The sequence below is a fragment of the Zonotrichia albicollis genome, chromosome 17 (assembly GCF_047830755.1).
Source record: "Zonotrichia albicollis isolate bZonAlb1 chromosome 17, bZonAlb1.hap1, whole genome shotgun sequence".
Classification (NCBI taxonomy): domain Eukaryota; kingdom Metazoa; phylum Chordata; class Aves; order Passeriformes; family Passerellidae; genus Zonotrichia; species Zonotrichia albicollis.
Window position 1 is genome coordinate 13171844 of NC_133835.1, and position 22395 is coordinate 13194238.

The following is a 22395-nucleotide window of genomic DNA, read 5'->3' on the forward strand; positions in this document are numbered from 1 at the left end:
GTGCTGGGGATTTGGCCAAGTGGGGTTTGGCCAGAGCCAAAGGCTGCGAGAGGGCACGGTGCTCCTGCAGCCAGCCAAGGATGGGACGGGGGCCCTGCAGCAGGGCCTGTGCGAGAGGGGCACCCCAAAAAGGCAGAGCCTGCCCTGCAGAGCTGGCAGTGCCATGGCTCACTCAGTGCCATGTCACGCTCACTGCCATGTTAGTCTCAGTGCCATGTCACAGTGCCATGGCACACTCAGTGCAATGTCACATTCAATGCCATGTCACACTCACTGCAATGTCACACTCAGTGCCATGCTACACTCTGTGCAATGTCACACTCACTGCCATGTCACGCTCAATGCCATGTCACGCTCACTGCCATGTCACACTCAGTGCCATGTCACACTCAGTGCCATGTTAGTCTCAGTGCCATGTCACACTCACTGCCATGTCACACTCAATGCCATGTCACGCTCAGTGCCATGTCACACTCAGTGCCATGTCACACTCAGTGCCATGTCACATTCAGTGCCACGTCACGCTCAGTGCCATGTCACACTCAATGCCATGTCACACTCAGTGCCCTGCTGCCTGAAGAGCACAGTGCTCCAGGACAGGAGCAGCTCTGTTCTGCATGTGCTGTTTCCATTTCAGACCCAGCCTTGCTGCAGGGATGGTCCCGGCTGAAGCCAGGCAGGGAGGACGGCAGCACGTGGGAAATGCAGTGGCACAGGCCCTGATGGATGTCATGGTGAGCTATTTTCAGACTTTATCTCGCTAGCCTCTGACAAAAATGTGCTGTGGAGCAGAGCTTATCATGTGCAATTTGGCACATGGGGCCAGTGAGGGGACAGTGTGGATGGTCCCTGGAGCTGGGGCAGGTGACACAGAGCCAGCAGAGCAGCAGTGGTGGGTGCTGCTGGTGCAGATGTGAGTGTGTGCCACAGGGATGGGCATGGACAGGGTGAAAACAGGTATCTGAGCCTAAATCCCAGCCCAGGTCTGAATCAGGGGAGTGCCAGCGTTGTTGTTCTCCTGGCTTCCTGGTGTCACCCAGAGCATGAGGATGGAGCATGAAGTTTCTAAACTTTGGATTTTCCTAAACAGGGTTGATTGAAACCAACAGCAGCACCCTGCACTGCTGGGACCCAGGGGCTCTGGGAGTTATCACCCTCAGCCCCTCGGCTGCTGGGGCTGGAGATTAGGGAGCTGCTCCTTATCAGCCCCAGTCCTGCCCCTGTGGGGCTCCCCTTTCGCTCTTACTCACTGCAGAAATGAGTAAGCCTGTTGTAACCACCGTGCTGGGACCTGTGGGCCAGCAGGCTGTGCTGATGGGGTGGAGGTTTGTAAAGCATCTCTGCACAGTGGCCTGCACAGCCAGGACACGCTGCAGACACCCACCAGAGCTGGGGCTGTGCTGGAGCTCAGGGCCCTGCACATCCAGGGCTCACTGAGGCTGGTGAGGATGGCAAGAGTTAATTCTGTGTGTGTGCAAAGGAGGGAGGGGAAATCCAAGGTCCTCACATGGCCACAATCTCCAATGTCTCACTTGCACACAGACCCCCACACCTGCCCCCAAAACCATTGCCTGTGCACAAAGCTCTTGGCCCAGCTTCTGAATTTGTACCAACTCCTGTATGTGTGTGTGTCCATCCATCCATCCATCCATCCATCCATCCATCCATCCATCCACCCAAGCAGGTCTCAGCCCCTGCCTCCTCCAGGATCTCCACACAGCCACCATTTCCAGCAGTTTATTCGACAGCTACAAGAAAATATTCCTGCACTCTCCAGCCCCACGAGGCACATGACCCGGCCAGTGCCAATGGAATAAACATTTGGATTTAATTTATTGTCTCTCCTGCAGGCTGTGTCTCGGCTGGCGGCTGCAGAGGGGCTGGGGCTGCTCCTGCCTGCGGGACAGGGCCCGGGGCAGCCTGGCAGCCTTTGCCCAACTCCATGGGATATTTTTATTTTTTTTCCATTCAAGCCTGTGCAGGATTCCTGGCAGGACTGCAGCTTTCGTCCAGATTGCAGATGCCCAAAATATCTGTATTCTGGGCTGAGCAGACTGAAGTGCCCAGGGTTGGCTGATTGAAGAGGACATAGGGGAATGCAAAAAAACAGACAGACAGAAAGACAGACACAGGAAAAGTGCCTGAGAATGTATGGCAGCAGTGGGCAAAAGGATGGGGGATGCCCCTGGGGGTCTGCCCCATCTCCAGCCGTGGCTCTCACACCAGCATGGGATATTTTTACTGTTTTTCTCAGTCTGCTGAAGCCTGAGCTCAGTCCAGGACAAGGTTTTGCCCCAGATTAGCTTGTGCTACCAGCCATTAAATTTGGTTGCATTTCTGTTATGTTATGCTTCTCATTTTAAATTATCTTCTAAACTGTGCACACCTGGCATCTTCAGGAGCCAGGATTTGTGAAATAAAAGTTAAAATGCCAGTTGAAATAAGGGATTTATGTGTATTCTTTCACATACACACATGAATGCACACAGCTACTGATAAAAACCACGTGTTTGTTCATACATACATGTTTCTGATCAGATTTATAATGTATATAATATAAACGTTTTTCTACATATAAAATTCATTGGAAACAGGAAACCAAATTAGTTTACCTTACTAAAGTAGCATGAAATACAGAGCAGTGTGCACTGTTGAAAAGAAGGTAGGATGTGGTTTTTGGAGGACTTTTCTTTCCCCAGGGCTCGTTCTACCATGTTTATGTCTAAAACCTGCTAATTTTAAAGCCAGCTCACAGGAGACTAATGGCATGACTCATTTATTTCATTTCACTTTCATTTTGCAGAGCTCAGGGTTTGTTTAAGGTGCTCACCTGTCAGCAGCTCGTGGATGCTACAGGAGACCAGGAATGGCCGTGAGTACCTGCACACACTGACCCCCCATTTACCCATGAACAGGAGCCACTCCAATGAGCTGAGTCTGATTTTAAAAGATCTTTTGAGTGTTAAACATGTAATAAGATGCTCAGTGTTATTTTCAAACCAAGACATGTTCCTGGCTGATTTATAAAAGGCCACAGTCTCCACTTTTATGTGGGCAAATGCTTTTAAAAATTGGCTCCTGGGATTTGGGGTGCTCATTGATTCATCCTCTCACAAGCCTCCATCTCTGACCTTTCCATTACCAACTTTTCCATCTCCAACTGCTTCATCATGCTCCTGAGCATGGGCACACAGCTAATAAATCTGAGTCTTTAATTGCCCTCCCACACTGTGTGGCTTTATCTGAGCCATCATTCCTGTCGCTGTGCCTTGTTGCATCCCTCTGCTTCCAGATTTGTGCTGCTGGAGTCAGCAAGAGGATAAAACTGTTATTTAGGTTTGGGTTTAGGTACAAATCCCCTCAGTAACACACTCCATGGCTGTGTGGCCCCACATGATGTGTCTGACGTGGCTGAGTTGGCTCTGTCTGGGGTGGGTACAACCCCTCTGCTTTTATTTCATGCAAGGTCCCATTTTTTGATTTTTTTATGCACCTGAAACGATGTGAAAAATTTGTGTAGGGAAAAATAAAAACCCACAAACCCACCATAAATTCCCTTGCTAAAGGCATCAGTAAGGACAGAGGGTCCTGCTGGCCTGGTGGTGCCAGCACCACTAGGATGGAAAAACCTCAAGAACACCCATTGCCCCTGGTACCCAAGGGAGATTTATTTATTTATTCCCCCCAGTTTATCACCCTGTCAGGAAGTTTCCCAAGCCCTCCAGGAGCGGGTGCAGCAGTATCAGCAGGCACAGGTCTATCAGGCTGAGCAGAAGCTTTTCCAGGAACTATCTAGTGCCACACGTGACCGTGCCCGGGCGATACGTGACAGGCATTCACCGGCCGGTCAGTTGACTTTGTTATTCAAACTATTTTAGTGATGGTTTTTAATCCCAGGCTTAAGTTTTTCTTTTTCTATTTTTTTTTCTCCCTCTTCTTTTTTTGCTCTCTGAACAAGGGAATCTCTATGCTGGCAGGATTCAGAGAGGCACAAAGGAGGGAAAAACAAGTTTCAGCCAGAAGAGAGAGAGAGAGAAAAAAAAAGGATGCTGTTAGCATTCCCTGTATTTGAGGGGTAAAAACATTTTGCTGTCAACTCTGTTTTAAAGGGTAAGTGCTAAAAGCAGCCCAGTTACTATGCAAATAAACGGTGTGCTCAGCCTTTTCCTCTCAGTGCAAACTTGTTAGCCAGGGGAGCTGGGCTGTGGGGTTGGCAGTGTCCCCATGTCCCCAGTGCTCCCATCCCATCCTGGGGATACCCACTGGCTGGGGGTGCCACTGCAAAGCTCTGGACCTTGACAGGAGCCCATGTGGGTGCCCAAACAAGGTGGGACAGCGTGGGGAGCACAGCAGAGGTGTGGGCTGGGTACCCCCTGCTCCTTGTCAAAAGCAGATTCAGGCAGCTGGCAGCAGAGCCCTTGGCTGTCCCTCCGTGGCAGGGGACACCCAGGGAGAGGGAGTGCCTGGAAAGGGCAGAAATCTCACCCAAGACATCCCCTTTCAGGGCAGGCAGGTGGGGAAGGTCTGGCAGCAGCCACCCTGGGGTACAGGGCTGTCTCTCACTCCTGCTGCCAGGTGGAACGGGAGGTGATGCCAGGACATGATGCCAGACTGTGGCTGGGTTCATCCCGATGATGACCAGCACCCAGCGCTGGTATTTATGGTGGCACTTCCCCATGACAGCAGAGGGGCTGCACATGCCCCAGCCCACACGAGCCAAAGCTCCCCCTGACCGCCCCAGTGTGATGGTTTCCTATAAAAAAGATTTGAATTTGTCATGCAAATGACTGGGCATGTGGGCACTCATGCTGAGAGGTGGCCTGGGCTGCCAGCATGGCCACAGGGATGTGCCCAGGACAAGGTCTGGCCCCCAAGAGCTGGTCCCACCCCAGGAACTGCCAAGCAGATGGTGCTGCCAGGGCTGTGCTGCCAAAACCACCCAGTCCTTGCTTCTCCTCCTGGTCCCTTTGGCTCACTGAAGCTTTTAAAACCAGCATTGTGACCCCCCTGCTCGTCCCCTCCCTTGGCTTCTGTCTGCCTGCAGCAGAGCTGAGCTGCCCAGAATGAGCTTTCCTTGCACTGGGACCACATAAGGAGGTGGAAGAGGATGCTCCATCAAGCAATGCACTGAAAAAAAAAATTAAATTATACTTTTAAGCAATTTCAAAATTATTTAAGCATTTGTGCCACCCTGATCAGTCGGGAGCCAGGCAGCCTCTGCCTCTCACCCACACCCCGTTGCTGATACTCTGCAGTTTAGCTCTTGTCCTTCTAACACAGCAACCTTTGAGCTCTTCCCACTTTCCCAGCCCAGCACAGGACAGGGAAGTGCTTGGCTCCTTTCTGGAGGCTGCCAGCCCCACCTGGCAGCACCGCCCCGCTCCCACCGGGAAGGAGCATGGCAGAGCCCACAACTCTGCAATTTCACAGCCGGGTTTTCGCAAGCAGGAAGGAGGCAGGTCGGGCTGCTCCTGCTGCTGTTTTGATGTGGCTGTTTCTCGAAATGAGCCCGGAGCAAAACTGAGCAGGATCCAGGAATGGCACTCGGCACTGCAGGCGCTGGGAGCCGCCGCCTGCGCCCTCACTTCCTGGCAGTTTGGCCACCTTTCAGGAAATCAGATAGCTAAATGGAAAATCATCACACTTTTCACTTCAGAGAGCACTGCACCCATGGGTTTTTCAACAACAAATCCATGTTCAGCAGCCTTGCTGTCCCCATGGAGCAGGGGAGATGTGTGTCCCCAGCAAAGACAAAAGCCCAGCTCAGCAGTGCCAGGCATCACTGCCTGGGGATGGGCACCTCAACGCTGCTCCCCAGCACCCCCATCCAAAAATCCTGCCCTCCCTTCTCCTCAAGAGCACTCCTGACAGGGAGAAAGAAAAATTGCTGAATAATCTCCAGCCCCGATAGCACTTCAAAGGCAGGGCCCGGGCCAGGCTGGATGCAGCGCTCGGCTCTTACTCCTTTGGCAGCCCCACAGCGGTTCCAGAAAGTAATTACTTAAAAAGGAAATAAATGTCACCCACATGGTTGTAAGCAAAACCCCGGGCAGGATGAGCAGAGCCCCACCAGGATCTGCATTCTCACGCAACACAAGTAAGGCAGGAGAGAGTTGTTTCCATTCATTGAGATGGGCTCTTTACTCTGAGGGCTACTGGTGACATTTGACATGCCCACCGTGGGCATTTCAGCTCCCCAGGGCAGCCACAGCGCTGAACTGCCTCTGCTTTCATCCTACAGCATTCTCTTCCCCCAGGATGGCTTTAGGCATCACCACCTGAACCAGCAGCAGATGTTGGTGCCAAAAATGCAGCCCTTCCTAGCACCAGGCCTGCTGTGACCTTTATGGAGATGAACCAGATAACTGGCATGATCAAATAGAGTCATTTTATTTACTTCTACAGATTAATTATTGAAGTTTGTAATTGTTAAAACCTGAACACCGAACTTCTAAAGCAAGTTGGTTGGGGGGAGTCAAATGTAGCACCAGAGCAGCAAATAAGGCTCAAATGTGAAAGGCCCTCTGCTGCTGGCACCTGCCTGTTCTGCTGGATCTGAGACACCCTCAGCAAATCCCCTTAACCAGGACAGGGCTCCGGCAGACTACTCTCTTTCAGAGAAATTCCATTTTAGAAAAACAACCCCCAACTTATTTTAAGCAAAAAACAGAAGGAAAGTGATGGCCCGAAAACCCTGGGAGGAGATCCCATCTGCCCCTGCTGCCTCTGGAGCTGCACCAGCATGGCAGCACCTCCCACCCTCTGCAGCACGCAGTGTGAGGAAGAAGCTGGCACCAGCCCACAGGGTTCTGTGAGCTCAGAACCCCCGAGGTGCCTCGGGACACGCAGAGCAGGGCAGGGTGGGACACGCTGCAGGATGCTGGCAGCCCCTGATGCCAGCCAGGGTGGCAGCAGGGGCTCCTGTCACAGCCCACCCTGGCACACTGGAGGGGGAAGCCCAGCATGGGCAGCCAGGTGGGCTGGGAAATACCCCCTAAGGCAGCCAAGCAAACATGGTACCATACAGCATGGAATAATCTTAAAAGTTAAAATAGTTTATTGCTGTCTTTGTAGAAATGCACTTACATCGCCTGTTCTCTTCCTTTATTTGGCTGTTGGATTACAGGCATAAAAAGGTTACATTTACCCATTTGTTCAGTGACATAACACCTTTTTCTCTATTGCTCCACTCATGATATTCTCCTAAACCTTGCTGGCCAACAGCCCCAAATCTCTTTTACATAAATACTGTAAATGTCTCCATAGGTTGCAGCATTGTAACAAAAGATCTACCAAAGTAGACAAAATGTTCAGTCTTCTTGGTTGGTTTTTTGCATTTAAAAATATACCTAAATTTGAGATAATCTTAACAGAGTAACAATTACAATAAGAAAATAGTACAGTGCGTTGACTAAAGGAATATTCTGCTCTCCTTCAAGCCAATATTCCCTTTTGCATGTTGAAGTGATTCAGCAATTACTTAAGAACTTTTACCTACATACAATAATTTAGTAAAATGAGAATTAAACAAGGCAGATACTTACTACTATTCTTCTGTCTGCAATTCACAGCTCATGCGAATAAAATCGCAATAAATATTAAAAAATAGTTTTTCTTTTGCTTTTTTTTCTGTAAGGCATCTCTGAGTATTACAAAGTTTTTGTACAACCAAAAAATAAGATTGCTTTTTTTCCATGTTCTCCAAGTACCTCTGTACCTCACCAGTAAATAAGAGGATTGTAGGCTGGATGAGGAAGGAAGGGGGCAGAAAGAAGACCACAGGTGATGGAAGCAGACTGCCATGTGTGCAAGAATCTGTCGCTTTCCTGTGAAACGTTTCAGCCGCTTTTAGAACATCTTCAAGACAGTATCTGTCCAGATTGAAGGGAAAAAAAAAAGGGGGGAAAAAACAAACTTACCAGAAGTCCACTTTCATAAGCACAATCAGACTGCAAGGATTCGGGGGTTCGCCCTCAACACTATAAATAGCTTAGGCATCAATATGCACCTACATACGGGGGAGTAAAGGGACGGGGTGATTTTTTTTTTTTTTTGTGAGCGTTTGTTTTGTCTCTTTTATATTTTTTTTGTCGTTTTGCTGTCCTAGTGGTATCCTTGCAGGGTGGGAGATTGTCCGGGCGGCCGGGCGGGCCCTCACTGCATGCGGTCGGGCTGCAGTTGCTGCGGCTGGTACTGCACGAAGGCGGCGGCGGGCGCCGCGGGCGTGCCGGCGCTGAGGGGCGGCTGCACCGTGCCCGTGGTGTAGCCGTAGCCCACGAAGCCGGCGGCGGGGGAGGCAGCGTAGGGGTACTGGTCGTAGGCAGCTGTGGTGTACTGGGAGTAGGCTTGGCTGGCGGCCGTGTAGTCGATGTAGGGAGACGTGATGGACTGCACGGGGGTGGGGATCACCACGCTGGGCTGGATGATGGCTTGGGGGTAAACATAGTGAGGCGTGAGTCTGTGGAGGGAAAGGGAGAGAGTCAGCGACGGGCTGGGGTGGGCACAGCCCCGCTTCCCCTCAGATTCATGTGCGCCAGCCATGGAAACGGTGCTGCCCAGCAGTGCTGCCCTCGAGTGAGGGGATGAGAAGCAAACACTCCCAGACCTGAGGGTAGTGCAAGGTGAAGCATGGGCTGCTATCATACACACACCCTGGTTCCCACAGCTTGTAATCCAGGCTGCTGAAATCCAAAATAAGCTCCCTGCAAGGCCGTGACACAGCCACCGGCTCACCTCATTTCCTCGGCCTGTCCCTGCCAGCCTTTCTGCCTCCTGAATTGTCCATGCAAACTTGGGTGAGGGTCCCGAGCACCCACAGCCCCTGTGGGACACCTCAGCAGCAGGGACAGCGTGTCACCCTGCATGTGTCCCACCAGGGATGGCCACTGACCCCAGGCCCTCCAGCCTGCCAGGTGTTATCAGTTACTACACACTTACACCATGTTTCCACAACACTGCGTGTTTAGGGAATGCTACAGGGTGTTTGTTGTAAAACACGAGATATTAATGCTGCTTTCCTCTCCCCAGCAGCTGGCAGGGCGGTGACACTCCTGAGTCCATGAGCTGTCACATCTGCCCCTGGCATCTCCGCTGCCCTTTCCATGAGGGCCCAAAAGTGCAGCTTCTCCCAGGCTGCCCCTGCCCTGAGGAGTTGTGCTGCTGAGAGCAACCTAACAATGTCACCCTCAATTAAAGTCCGTAGATGGAGGGATCCTGGAGGTGATTAATGCAGGAGTGCCTACTAATTTGTTAGAAACTGCTAATGAGGAGGAAAGGGGAGGGGGGAAAAAAGCATAGAAATGAAAGGGCTGTATTTTCCAAAGGGCTCATGTCAAGTCAGGTCTCAAACAAGGCAAAAACTGTGCAAACCTGAAGGTTTAGGTACATCCACACAAACTGCCATGGGCCAGGCAAAAATGGGAAATTTATGTGGCCTGAAGAGTGTGGCAGGGTGACACATCTGGGGTTTGTTTAAGAAAAGGGGGTGCAGGCTATCACCAGCAAACGGCACAGCGCCAGTGGAAGATCAGAGCCACCCTGGGGAGAAGGTCCTGCTTGCTGAACCACATGAGGCAAAGACATCCCCTAAAAGCTTGTGCCACCCTGTCTCCAAACCCAACTCATTTTGGCCAATAAAAAAAATCCCCAAGGCAAAACTCTGCAGAGAGATTATGCAGATTCAAATATTTTGGGGATTTTTGTGTGGATGTGTGTGACAGCACATTTTCAAACACAACCACTTTTAAAAGCCTCCCACAGGCTCTTCACAAGGCACAGGGCTGTACGTAGTTAGCCTTATTCCATCTGAACACCCTGAATCTCAGCCACCACCTGCAGTGTGCTGGGGTCCACCTGGGGCTGCTCCCTCCTACCCAGCACCTACAGCGCTGTTCCCACTTGCTTTACAACCAGCACTGGATGGTTTAATCTGCTCTTCAGACAGGAGAGAGGCTTCTCACAAACAAGGGCTCATCTGAACGAGTTTTCTCTCCTTTTCCCACTCCCATATGCAGTTTGTTTTTGCTTGAGACAATTTACATGACAAGAGAATGACTGCTCTCCTCTCCTTTCCCCACACAGCAACACTGCCTGTGAAATCAGGGTCCTTCCATATGCCCAGGGAGGATGGATGGTGGTGAGCAGCACCTCAACCTTGCATTCAGTGCAAGACCTTCTTCTGAGGCCACCAGACACCCCTGGACAGCAAGAGGGACCTCACAGTCCTCCAGCCCATAAGCACACCATCCCCAGCATCACCCTGTGGGTAACAAGAATGAGATGAGGCAGCAGAAATGCACAGAATCCCTTTTTGTTCAGCTCTGATCTAAACTGGGGCCAGCAGAGCTGAATCAGAGCTGGAGCTTAGGCACCAGCTCAGCCCAAGGGCACTCCATATCACACACTCCTGGAGGAGCAGGGCTCAGTCCCACTCAGAGGTTCCTCTGCCTGTCACTGGGGACTTTTCTCTTTCATTTTGTTTTAAATAAAGAGTGCAATGCTGCTCCTGGGCCTGCCAGGGTCTGGGAGAAGGCTCTGCAGAGGCACCCCCAGGCACTGACCCTTGGGCATGGCATGAGCAGGTTCACTCCATGGTTATTGCTCCAGCCCTGGTGGATCAGCCAACATCCTGCATCCCAGACTGGCATGGATGCTCTGGCTGCTCCTCACTCCTCCCTGCCACCAGGCTTCCTCGTACTCCAGGGCCCAACAAAGCTAAAATCACTCCACAAACGCAACAAAAAATGCACAATCCACTAAAAACCATCCAGCGGCAGGAGCAGAGGAGGGGCCTGCACTTTTCCTGCCCACAGGAATTCCACCTGTGCTCACCAAACAGCCAGGACAGCCCTGACAATCCAGCAGAGCATCACCCAGCCTGAGCAGCTCCTCCACGTCCCCTGCTGCCACCCAACTGCTGTCCTGAGCTGGCACAGCCCATGTGGGGGACGTGGTGCCGTCGGGGTGAGAGGCCATCCCCAGCTCATCCCAACACACTCTGCACTGTTGGCTTTGCTTTCACACACGGAGCTCCTCGGTGGGCCCAGAGACAGCAAATCTGCAACATCCTGCACTACATCTTTCCTGCAGCAAGGAAAACTCCAGCTTTTCAGGGCTATTTAGAATAAAAAGCACCATTAGCTTGGAAGGCAGAATGTGCTCCTGAACCCTCTCAGCTCTCAGAAATCCATCCCACCAGCCCAGGGCATACACAAGCACACATCACTCACAATAGCTGGTACTGCACTAAAAAACCACACTCAGCAACTCCAAGAGCTGCTTCTAAAGGGAATGTCAGTGTAAAAGGGAAGGTTCTCTTGGTCTGTAGGATTTCAGTAATTCAGCTAGAAATTTCAATCAAGGTATTATGCAATTTGGTCTTCTGAATTAGGTGGACAGATGGTAATTCATCAATCAAAATAAACACACAACTCAAAGTAAGGTCACTTTGATGACTTGCAGCTACAAACAAAACAAACCAGTGCAGGAGGATGAAGTTCTCTGCTGGCTACATTTAGCATCCACAGAAAATTTTAAAGTATTTCCCCTCTTCCATTATTCCTGAACATGACTTCTTCAGGAGATAATTTTTTTAAAAAAGAAAGATGTTCTGGAGTTCTCTTTCTAGAAAACAGCAAACTCTAATCTGAATTTCTACACGATGAGTCACATCTGTGTTTTAAGATGCCTTTCCCTTCCTCCCTCCCTTGCAGTTCTCCTCCATCCCCCACGATGGGCCCTGCCAGCCAGGAGAGAACTTCATCAAAAACACACACGGTGCGATTATAAAACACCAACCAAGTGCTCAGCCGTGGCCACCACACACCAAAGTCACCCTGTGAACAGCAGATGGACGAGATGCTGCTGGCACCACCACGAGCCACGGGCACAGGCCACCCAAAACAAGGAGCAGGGTCAAACCTCAGCCCAGAGGCAGCAGTGGCACAGGAGGGACAGCAGGGACTTGGCAGGGCCCTCGTGGTGCCAGCCCACGCTCCTGAGCGTGTGGCACCGTGCCCCAGCAGCCAGAACTGAACCAGCACAGGGATGGTCACAGAGCCACTGGCAAAGGGACACAGGCTCTGTCCTGCTTTGGTGGGGGACACAACAAAAGGGGCCCCGTTGAGGTGCAGGCCTGGGTGGAGGTGTTCAGACATGTCAGGGAGGCACCCATGACCCCAGGCAGATGAAAAAGTGCCTTTCAAAAGCTGCCATCACCCAGCAGCAGGGCAGGGCTGGCTGGGGGACAGCAAGGAAAAAGGGACAAGTCAGGAGGAAATGTGTCCCACTTCTCTAACCAAACACTGGGGAAGAGGAACAAGCTCTCATCAGCAGAGCTCATCTCAGAGACACCTCATGTATTTGACTATTTTGTACCAGATTTACACCTAAAATGTGCTTTAGCTGCACCTTCTCAGGACTTCCTACACATGAGCCATGAGCTGCTCCGCAAGCTGCTCCTGCACGCTGCATGAGTTTGGGAGAGCAACAAGGTGGGAGTTCCTGACCCCTTGATCTCTGCCAGCCCTGCTGGGAGCTGGTTTTGTCAGCTCTGAAGAGGTGGAGACAGCTGCACCCCTCTGTCAGGAGGGACACGGCATCACACAAACATTTGGGAAACGAGGAGGGGCACAGGGCTCTTGGCAGCCTCACAGAGATCAGCACACAAATGCCACCACCACGACCAGCCTTTTATTCCTTGAAGAATAAAAGAAACAGAGCCCTTTGTGTCTGCCACTGAAGGCACAAATTCTGGCATTTGACCCCAGGAATTTGGCCTCCATTTCCACTAGAGCTGACCCATTGGCTGCCACAGGGACACCCACACTGCCACAGCACGTGATGGCAGGGGGTGCTGGGGGTGCTGCAGGGCCAGCTGAGCACAGCCCCTGGTGATGTGACACCTCCAGGCACTGCCTGCAGGGCACATCCACCCAAAGGTGCATTTTGAAGTGGGCTCCTGAGTTGAAAGCTGCTCTGGGAAGCACACCCCACACTTGCACTGGCAGTGCCAGGGCACCACGGCACAGCTGGGGATGCAGGCACACGTCCTGTGTGATTCACACTCCAAGGAATCGTTCCTGAGGGACACTCCCAAGCCAGCAAGCACTCACCTCGAGGAGACACTCAGTAAACGTGTGTGGAGTGCAGGCAGGGCTGGCCACAGGTATCATACGGGCCCCAGCCACGGTGACAGGCTGTGGAAATGTGAGAAATTCAGGTGCTGTTCTCAGTGCAGACATGGGGAGGAGGCTGCAGGATGTCCCTGCCTGCCCACCAGGACTCCCACTCCAGGAGGGGATCACATTTATCCACTAACACCTGTACAGATCAGGACATGGGTTGTGCCCTGATCACTCCACCATCCCTCACCATTCCCTGACAGGGCTGGGCTCTGACCACAATATGACAAAGCTCCAACTCCTGAAATGTCCCCACTAAAGCTAATTTAAAAATGCCCTGAAATGTCAACAGCTTCTGCCTCATCAGCCAGCTATCCCAGCCAGCTCAAAGTCACACAGGGATGAACTCTGCAGCTCCATGGGATTTATCATCACCTGCTGCAATATGACACAAACACAAAATAGCAAAGCAGTCAAGGCAATTTCTGCTCCTCTTGTAAATGATTTGCCTGTCTGCCTTCTCCTCATCCTCCTCTGTCCCTCTGAGAAGATGCACACAGCAGCCTGTGCAGACAGGTACAGGACTGAGCTTCCTGCTTCCCTGCTGGGAGCAGATGTCACCACACCAGCGGCAATCACCAAGGCATGATGTGCCACACAGACTGTCCCAGACGGCAGTCAGTGGGGGAAAAAACCAGAAAGAAGTAAAAAAAAGGCTGCAGACCAAAGAAAGAAGTACACCTCCCAAAGATCTAACACTTTTCCTCAGCTCAACCAAGAGTCTGAGATCAACATGCTGAGCTCCACTATGAGTTACAGCCAGGCTCAACAGCTTTATCCTCTGCATCTTGCTTCCCCCACACCCAAAGGAAGAAGGAAAAAAAAAAAAACCATGATCCTACACAAAAGCATGCTGGGCCAGACCAAAAATAGTTTTGGAGAGAAGCAGGCTGAAAAACACTCAGGTAGCAGGAGATAACATCTGCCTGAAACAAGAGCCATCTGGCACCAAGGAAAAAGCCCCATGGAAGTTTATCCACAACTGGTCAGCTCTCCAGAGAAGGAAAAAGCCCCTCCCCTTTCCAGTTATCAGCACAGCCAAACCAGAAATTAACTGACAGAAGAAACAGGGACTGTTTCACACCAGTGCATGACAGGAACCTGAGTCCTAGGATGGTAGGGAAAACCAGGGTCTCCAACAGATCAACTCAGGAAGCCCCAGAATTCTGCCTTTGACTGAGCTCTCCAATTTTCTTCTGCAATTTAGAGAAAATCAACGGCAGAAACATCTCTAGAGTCTTCTGAAGTACCTGACAAGTTTTGGAATAATACACATTAGTGACTACTTTCAACTGGTTCCATTTTTAACAGACTTTCCTTCTTTACACGTGATCCCTTCCACTGACCTTTAATTAAAACCATCCACTCACTTGACTTATCTAAACCCCTCTCTTGGAGATGAAGTGTTTTGAAGCAGAATGCTTCAGCTACAGAAAAAGCAATGAAATATCTCTTTTTGATAAAAGAAGGCCTGCACTTAATAAAACAAGTAATTAAGTAATTTCTCAGTCAAGAAAGAAATTCCATTTTAAGAGCTTGTGATCTCAGCTACCAGTTGTCCCTTTGTGGCAGTAGAACATTTAAGACATCTCAATCCAATCCATCCACACCTTCCTGCAAGCTGGAATCATGGGGGATGCCTGGATCCAGCAGGGTTTTTCCAGCCTCTGCTGCTTTGGCCAGGGCAGCTCAAGTCTGACAGAGGAGAATTAAAATGCTCAAAGCTGGTGACAGGGAAATTGCAGGGGACAGCACAACTCTGTTTACAGCACTAGGAGACTGAGAAACAGGAGACTGAGTTTTAACTCCGAGGTCCAGGACTTTTCATCTTTTGTGATCATGGAGTATATTTAGCTCTGGTATGTAGCTTGCTCCCATCCGTGGGGAACAAGTTCTTCATAAAAGTCGTATTTAGAAGTGACCCGGTGTCCTTGCTACCAAATTATCAGCACAACAACTGTCTGGTTCCCTGGCTGGTGCCCTCAGTGCCAGGGCAGGGTGCCCAGGGCTGCATTCATCATTCCAATTACTGGGCATGTGCTTAATACTACGAGTTGGGGCCCATATGCCAGCAGCTGCTCAAAGGAAAGATGAGATCAAGCACAAGCTGAGCTGCTCTGGAAATTCAGACGTGTGCATCAATCTGCCACATTGGGACTCTGTGGCACCAGCCACAGCAACACAGGTGGGTTTTGGATCTGCCACTCCCCAGCTCCTGCACCAATGGGAAAGAACTCAGGTTTCTGCTGCTGAGGAGGATGAAGAGGAAATCCACCAGAAGCAATGGAATCACAGAGAAGATGGCACAACTCAAGCCATGTGCTGTCAAGACAAAGCTAGAGCCAGCTCAGGCTCTCTCCATCACACACAAGCCATGCCCTGACTGCCCAGGAATGGCTCAGATCCTTCACCCAGAGCTTGTCCCTTGCAACAGGTCTGAGCTCACAGCATTCACGTAGCCAAGTGTGAGGTCACTATATCAGACCATGCTTTTGTATTGTTTTACAGGCAGAACATGACCAAATTCTGCCCCAACCCCAAAAAACAGGCACACCAAAACCTTGGGCCTGACACGAGTGTTTGGCATCCTGAAGCACATGTTCAAGAAAATTCTCAAAGCTGTCTGAACTGCTTATAAATACATGTTTATGCTTAAAAAAACCTAAATAAAATAATTTTTAAAATAAGAAAGGGATTTCTTTCTGACTGGCAAGCATTTGGTCTGAACAGCAGTCACCATGCATGAAAACCAGCAGCTGAAGCCGTTTGGAAAATGGATTTGGACATTTCTTAGGAAATGCCCCCTTTCCCCCCCAAGCTTCCATGTTCCTGGCACAGGATAACACCAGGTGCTGGGTGCTCCATCCCCATGAGCCTGGCAGAGTGGGATGGGATCCTGCAGCCTCCAGCTCTGGGCAAGTGGGCAGTGGGAAGCTGGAGCAGGGGGATGCCAGCTGACACAGGCTGGGCACAGCACGTGCCCCTTTTATAAGCATAACCACAGAAAAGATGAAAGTTTGTTGCCTTTTATTTTTAACCCAATAGAGAAATTTTAAGGATAAACAGCTGCAAGGGAGGCTGGGCTGACACAAAGAGAGACTTTCTTCACTTCCTAACTGCAGCAGCATCAACGCATGAAATTTTAAACTCAAAGGGATTTAACTCTTTCTGATGTTGCTGAGGCCAAATGTGGGCCAGAGGCAGGGGGCCACCAAAACAAGTAACTACACATGGATGGGGTCTCTGGAGCAATGACATCCAACGTGCAGCTATGGAAAAAGCTGGATCCTGCCACAAGAGACAGCTTTATGTTTGCAAGAGCTCAGTCACTTACTCAGCCACTGGTAGATCTCCCACACAGATAGCTCCTTCGCTGAGGCACAGCCACAGGAATGCATCTGCCATATGCTGTGTCCAGAGCAGCAAGCACAGAGGAGAACCAGGGAATCCCCACTCCCTGCACAGACTCAAACCTGCCTCCCCCTCCAGAGTCCCAGAGCAGGGAACCACGAGGTGGGAGCAAGCAGCTCTGCCACATCACCTGATCACATGAAGCATGGCAGCTGCAGGGACACGCTGGCACTGCCAGGTGCCTCCAAGCAAAGCACAGTCTGCAAGCAAGCCCCAGGCTGAGCCCCGGGCCCAATGCTGCTTCCCTAAACTCAGCAGCCGCATCTCCAAGTCACAGACAGATCCTTTGCCTTGCATTACTGTTAAGATCTCTGGTTACAACAGGCTAGAAACTTCTTTTCCAAACAGGATTTACTACTGACTCCGTGCTGTCTGCTGCGCAAGTGCCTCCCCTGCCAGGACAGCAGGAGGAAGGAGAGAGGCTCCTCGTGGTTTCTCTTTCTGTTCCGCATAGCCCTGGCAATATTTACAGCTGCATTGAGGTGTCTGGGGCTGGGGGGGGGGGAAGCCTTCAGTCTATAAATAATCCTCTCTGGTGTTTGGGTAATTTTCATAGTTTCCATTCATTTCAGGTTTCACCAAAACCTGCGTTTTGTGGCTTGATAGCTGGGACATGAGTGGCTGCTTGCTCTTCGTTAACTGCCCGGGAGTTAACGGTTCTTCATTCATTCCTGCCCTGCCAAGCCCAGCTCGCTCACCAAGCACCCTGTGCCCCATGACAATCATCTTTTGGAAACCACAATGCCAACCCCCGGGCACAAACACTTTGCAGAGGCAGGAACTGCAGGAGGGAGAGCCCGGCAACCTCTCGCACCAGGGGCAAAGCAGCCGAGCCACTGAGCTCCCTTTGGGAAAGGTCAGGATCCACCTGGCGTGGTGCAAACAGACAGCAGCAATTCAGTGACAGACCCTGACAAACTCCTCATATCCCACTGAGGGCCAAGGAAATTGTGGGTCCAAGGGAATGCAGGAGTGGAGCTTGGCAGGCTCTTAGTTTTGTTGGTCTGCTGAGGAGACAAAGAGGGAACTGGCAGCCAAGCTCTGCTGCTCGACCGAGCACCTGAGGCTTTGCTCAGAAGCCACCGAGCAGCCCCAGTCGTGGTGCTCAGGTAAAGGTGGTGCTCAGGTAAACACACTCTGCAAAACCCACATTTCCAGTGATTCTGCTGCAGCAATGACTGAATTCAATTAAATTCTTGTTTACTGATGCTTGCAAATAATGATATATAATCCCCTGCCTCCAGCCCTCCATTCTCCTGGTTCCTGTCTCTTGGCAACTGATAAATAATTTATAATGTTCTCCACTGTATGTGCTAACTGCAGCTCTGCTGGTTTAATGATGAAACCAATGCCTGCAACAGGAACTGTCTAGATCACAAGGAACATGTAATCAGTCGATCCCACACTCCTCTGGATGTGAAACCAAAAGCAAACTGTTGGGAAAAAAAAATGTTTTCAAGAGCTGCGGCTGCGGGGTAGGAAGGGCACCCAGAAAACTGCAGATAATCTGCGAGGTGCTCCTGCCAAAAAGAGGAGTTTTAACGGGCTTCACCACTTTGTTCTTCTCTGCTCCCATGCATGGCAGGACTCGCCAGAGGCTGCTTTTATTGGCAACTTCTCTCCTGCACTGCCATGCAAAAGCCTCTGGGTTTGCATCTCAAGGTGCTGCTGCTTTGGGGGCTGTGAAAGCTCTTGCAGCCCCCATGCAAGGAGAACTATTAAAAAGCAGCATTTGGTCTGTGCAGACTGATGTGGCTGTTGCCCCGAAGAAGGGGAGACTCTTCCTTTCATGGCAGATGTTTTTCAAGGCCTTCAGCAGTAAGTGCCTGCGAGAAGCAGCGTGTTTGAACCCCACACAGCACACGTACACGGGGCGTGCACTATTGTGGCAACACAGCCTCTCACATCCAGAAACTCAGCGGAGTGAGATTACCCAGGCAGTTGGCAACTGCGGCCATAAGGGCAGAGGAATGAAAGTTTTATTGTTAGCAGATTTCTTTTTTCTTTTAAAAAAAAAAAAAAAAGGAAAAAGAAAAAGAAAAAAAAAACACCCCAAAAAAAAGGAGCGGGGAGCAGGGAAGGGATGAAGTATTGCTGTTGACAAAGGCCAAAATCCCATCTATTTATATTAGAGTCACACAAAAACCACACCAGGGCAGTGCTCAAAAGCACTCATTTAAAAAATGCACCTACTTTCTTAATGCTCTTAGAAAATAATAATAAAAAACCTTATCAATATTCACTTTCTGAAATGGTTTAAAAAAAGAGCTGCATCAATCATTAAACAGTTAAATGAGGGCAGTATGACAGTCACTATTGTTCTCGTGAAGCACACTTGTCTTTTGCCGAGCAGCTGCCAGATCCTATTAGATGTATAAAAAGAGGACTTTTCTAACCGAGTAGGGATGGTATAAGCTATTGAAAACAGCAGACAAAAGCCCACTTTTGCAGACTATTCAAGCCTTGTATAACATCTGTCCAAAATCAATTTTTGACCTAATGTTACTTTCATTAAGTAACAGACTTTGTTTCCAATGCAATTTGTTTTCTAGGATAAAACTGTATCCTAAGCGTTATTACGTGGGAAATGGCACAGAGGAAGCAGAGGATCTTATTTGAGAAACATGAGAACAGAATTTGCTTAATTGTTTTGACACCTTAAGTACTATAATAGAGAAACTATTTTCCATTTGTTTGAATTCCTGTGAATTCTTGAAGTTGGCAAAACAGCGAGCAATGCACTGGGTTTATTATGACTAAGATTTACTAAGGATAAAGAAGGATCTTTGGGAATTACATTAAAGCTGACAAATGCACAAAACTTCTGAAATCTCCACCAGAAATAAAGTACTCTGAACATTAACAACAGCTGTTGAAATTGTCCACTCCTGATGGCGAAGGCTTTTTTCACACATTTTAAATAATGAGGAAGTTGATTTGTGAATCTGATCTCAAACAGACCGTTAGGAAACATTTCCACTTACCCAAAGGGTCTCTGAATGAAGGCTGGATGTAGCTGCTGCACACCTATGGTAAAACCTAAAAAAAAAAGGTTCAGAAAAAAAGAAATATTAATGAATGGCATCCATTGTACCATTCAACTGGTAATACACAGGCAGAATTACAGCACACGTCTTTGCATTTGATCTGCTATGCATGTGAGCAAATTCAGAGCCCCATTTAGGAACAAGTTAAATTTAACATGCATATGTGATATGCACGAGGAGCAGATGGGAATTCATGATGAAAGCCCAGTGTGAACGTGCTGCTATGGAACAGACAATGGGGTATAAAGCCTTATTTTACACACTGAGTACTGCGGTCATTAAACCAAAGGCAGAAATGACAAAGTGGATCTTGCAGTTAATTCTCATGTAACAAAGAGGTTAACGGGCAAACAGATCTGCCGTGGAAGGAAACAGCTTTAACACAGTTATATGAACTTTGGTGAGTAACATTAGGGCAGCAGGGCTGAACAAAAAGATACAGCAGAGAGGTAACTGGACCATGCAGTGTCCTCAGCCAACAATCAGAACTATGGTGGACAGATAAATGTGCATCGTCAGATCAGATGATTCCAGCCCAAGGAACTTGTTTCCTTGTCTTACAAGTTATTCTAATACAGAGAGATGGGATCTCCTGGATGCCTCACCAGTTTGAATACTCCTTGGTTTTGCTCCCAAATACGCCAGGTTCACATTTGCTTTCCTGCCGTCAATGATGGGGTTTGGGTCTTTGCAAGCTCTTTCAGCAGCAGCTCTGTCTGCCATGGTCACCTGGAATCGAGCACAGCCTTGTTTGTAGCAACAGCGCTTTGTAAACACTCCAGCAACAGGCACTAAAGTGGAGTTTATTTATTGTTCTATTTTGAATCGGGAGCCGAACTCCCTTCGTGCAGCCTCGCTTGCACGGCGAGACGGGAAGGGCTGCTGGGACTCGATGGAAAAGCGGGCGCTCCCCCCGCCCGGTTTCCCCGCTGGGCCGGTGCCAGCTGCTTTCCCCTGCCCTTCCACCTCCTCCCGAGCCTTTTTTAAGGGGCTGGCGGAGCCGTTCCCGAAACCCCCGCGCACAGGAGCTCAGGGCAGCTGCGGCCGGGATGCGGGGACCCGCACGGACAGCGGGAGGGGGGAGCAGGTGCTGAACGAACGGCACGGTCCCAGACAACACGGGGGGCTCCTCCCGGGCCCCAGCCCAGCCTTTGTCCCGACCCAGCCCCTCGCTCCCGCAGCGGCACAAGCTCCGCGGCAGCCCCGGGACGGGCGGCGGCTCCGCAGCGCCCGGCACCGGGCGGCCCGCCCGGCCACACCGGGACTTTGTCCGGGAGTCTGTCCGGCCGCACCGGGACTTTGTCACCGCACCGGCGGGCTCGGCAGCCCGGGGCTCGCTGCCGGCCCGTTCCCCGGGGCAGCGCGGGCAGCGCCCGTCCCGCCGCGGAGCGGAGCAGAGCGGAGCGGCACTTACAAAGCCGTATCCTCGGGATTTGCCGGTCTGCCGGTCCGTGATCACCACCGCCTCCTCGATGTCCCCGAAGACCTCGAAGTACTTCCTGAGGGAGGAGTCGGTGGTGTGGTAGGGCAGCCCCCCGACGAAGATCTTGGTGAAGGTGGTGTCCTTCTGCACGGTGTGCATGGTGCCGGCAGCGGCCGGCCCCGGCCGGCATCCACCCCGGGCAGAGCCGCGCCCCGCCGAGCCCCCCGCGGCGGCCGAAGGCAGCGGAGCGGCGGCGGCTCCCGGGCCCTACAGCCGCCTCATGGCCGCGCCTGCAGCCGAGCGCGGCCCCGCCGAGCCCGCCGGTGCCGGTGAGTAGCGGCCGCCCCGCCGCCGCCGCCGCCTTTGTAGGGCCGCGCGGCCCCGCCCCGCCGGCGCGCAGGGGCGCTCGGGGCGCGTAGTCCGGCCCCGCCCGGGGGTCCCCGCGCCCCGCCCCGCCGAGCCCCCGGCCCGCGCCGGGCCCGGCAGCGCCGCACACACCGGGATCCCCCCCGGCCGGACCCTCGGGCCGGACCCCGCGCTCGCTGCAGCTCCCGGCGGGGCCGGGCAGCGCGGGCAGCGCTCCCGCCAAAGATCCCGCCTGGGCAGCGCTGTCCCGCACCCCTGCCCGCTGCTGTTGCACAACCATCGCAACGGCGAGCGCTCGGTCCCCGGCAGGCTCGGGCACAGGGACAAAGCCGTGGGCAGCTGGCAGCCCTTGTGGCACGCGGTGGAAGCAGGGCAGGAGGAAGGGGTGGTGTTGGACGGAATTGCCAGGGAGAAACAGCCAGGGAGGGGTCGAGGAGTGAACAAAGGTTCAGAACTATCTCTCTCAAGCAGGTGCTTAAGCCTCCTGCTTCTCCTCTGGGCACATGGATATGCACCTGTGCAGCCTCTCTGGGGACAGGGATGCACCGTTCCCATTTCCACTGGTAGTCAGCAGTGGGGCTCTCCACCGTCCTCCTTTTGCATTTTGTTTCATGAAAGGACAGGCAGCTCCAGCCACTGACCTGACCTGCAGGTTTCTGCCCTGACTTGCCGTTCAAACCTGGGAGAATTGTTACTATAGGACAGCCCCATATGTGCTGCATGTAGCCCCTGGTCCATAACTGCAGGAAAACAAAAGCTGAAAACCCAACCCACCACTGGTGAACTCAATGGTGGGGTGCTTGCAATGCTTTAATTCCTCCTCTCCAGCATCAGTTGGAGTTTAGGGTGTGGGACAGGATCACAAAAATCATTATTTGTTCATACTTTCCATCACCCAGAATCTCAAGAACTGCCCCTCTGCCTTAGGTTTATCATTTCTCAGAGAAAGAGATTTTTTGCAACATGA

At 51.3% G+C, this 22395-nt stretch overlaps 1 protein-coding gene and 1 long non-coding RNA gene across 3 annotated transcripts in view; one reads left to right on the forward strand and one right to left on the reverse strand.

The window, feature by feature from the left end:
* LOC113459526 (uncharacterized) overlaps window positions 1–7901 on the forward strand; it is a 35183-nt gene extending 27282 nt beyond the window's left edge. Inside the window, exons 9-11 of the long non-coding RNA XR_012582986.1 lie at window positions 638–734; window positions 2804–2872; window positions 3959–7901. This is a non-coding gene — a long non-coding RNA (uncharacterized LOC113459526). The remainder of the gene's footprint in view (window positions 1–637; window positions 735–2803; window positions 2873–3958) is intronic.
* On the reverse strand, window positions 7035–21437 carry RBM38 (RNA binding motif protein 38). 2 transcript variants are annotated; one of them, XM_074553387.1, is made up of 4 exons: window positions 21054–21437; window positions 20245–20368; window positions 19577–19631; window positions 7035–7871 (listed from the first exon to the last, which is right to left on the reverse strand). In XM_074553387.1, the coding sequence occupies exons 1-4, from the start codon at window positions 21219–21221 to the stop codon at window positions 7547–7549; spliced, it is 672 nt and encodes a 223-aa protein (XP_074409488.1). In that variant the 5' UTR covers window positions 21222–21437; the 3' UTR covers window positions 7035–7546. The 2 variants fall into 2 exon arrangements, with proteins under 2 accessions (XP_074409488.1, XP_074409489.1); XM_074553388.1 differs by lacking the exon at window positions 7035–7871 and adding an exon at window positions 8018–8458 and having other exon boundaries at window positions 21054–21430.
* Between the last annotated feature and the right edge of the window lie 958 nt (window positions 21438–22395).

What these genes read in the sequence shown, in the direction of transcription:
- RBM38 (XM_074553387.1), bottom strand. Translation starts at nt 21,221, where the DNA reads ATGCACACCGTGCAGAAGGACACCACCTTCACCAAGATCTTCGTCGGG. An exon ending in AATCCCGAGGATACGGCTTT is followed by an intron (nt 20,369 to 21,053) that starts GTAAGTGCCGCT and finishes GCTCGATTCCAG; the next exon opens with GTGACCATGGCAGACAGAGC. An exon ending in TTCATTCAGAGACCCTTTGG is followed by an intron (nt 7,872 to 19,576) that starts GTAAGTGGAAAT and finishes CAATCTGGACAG; the next exon opens with ATACTGTCTTGAAGATGTTC.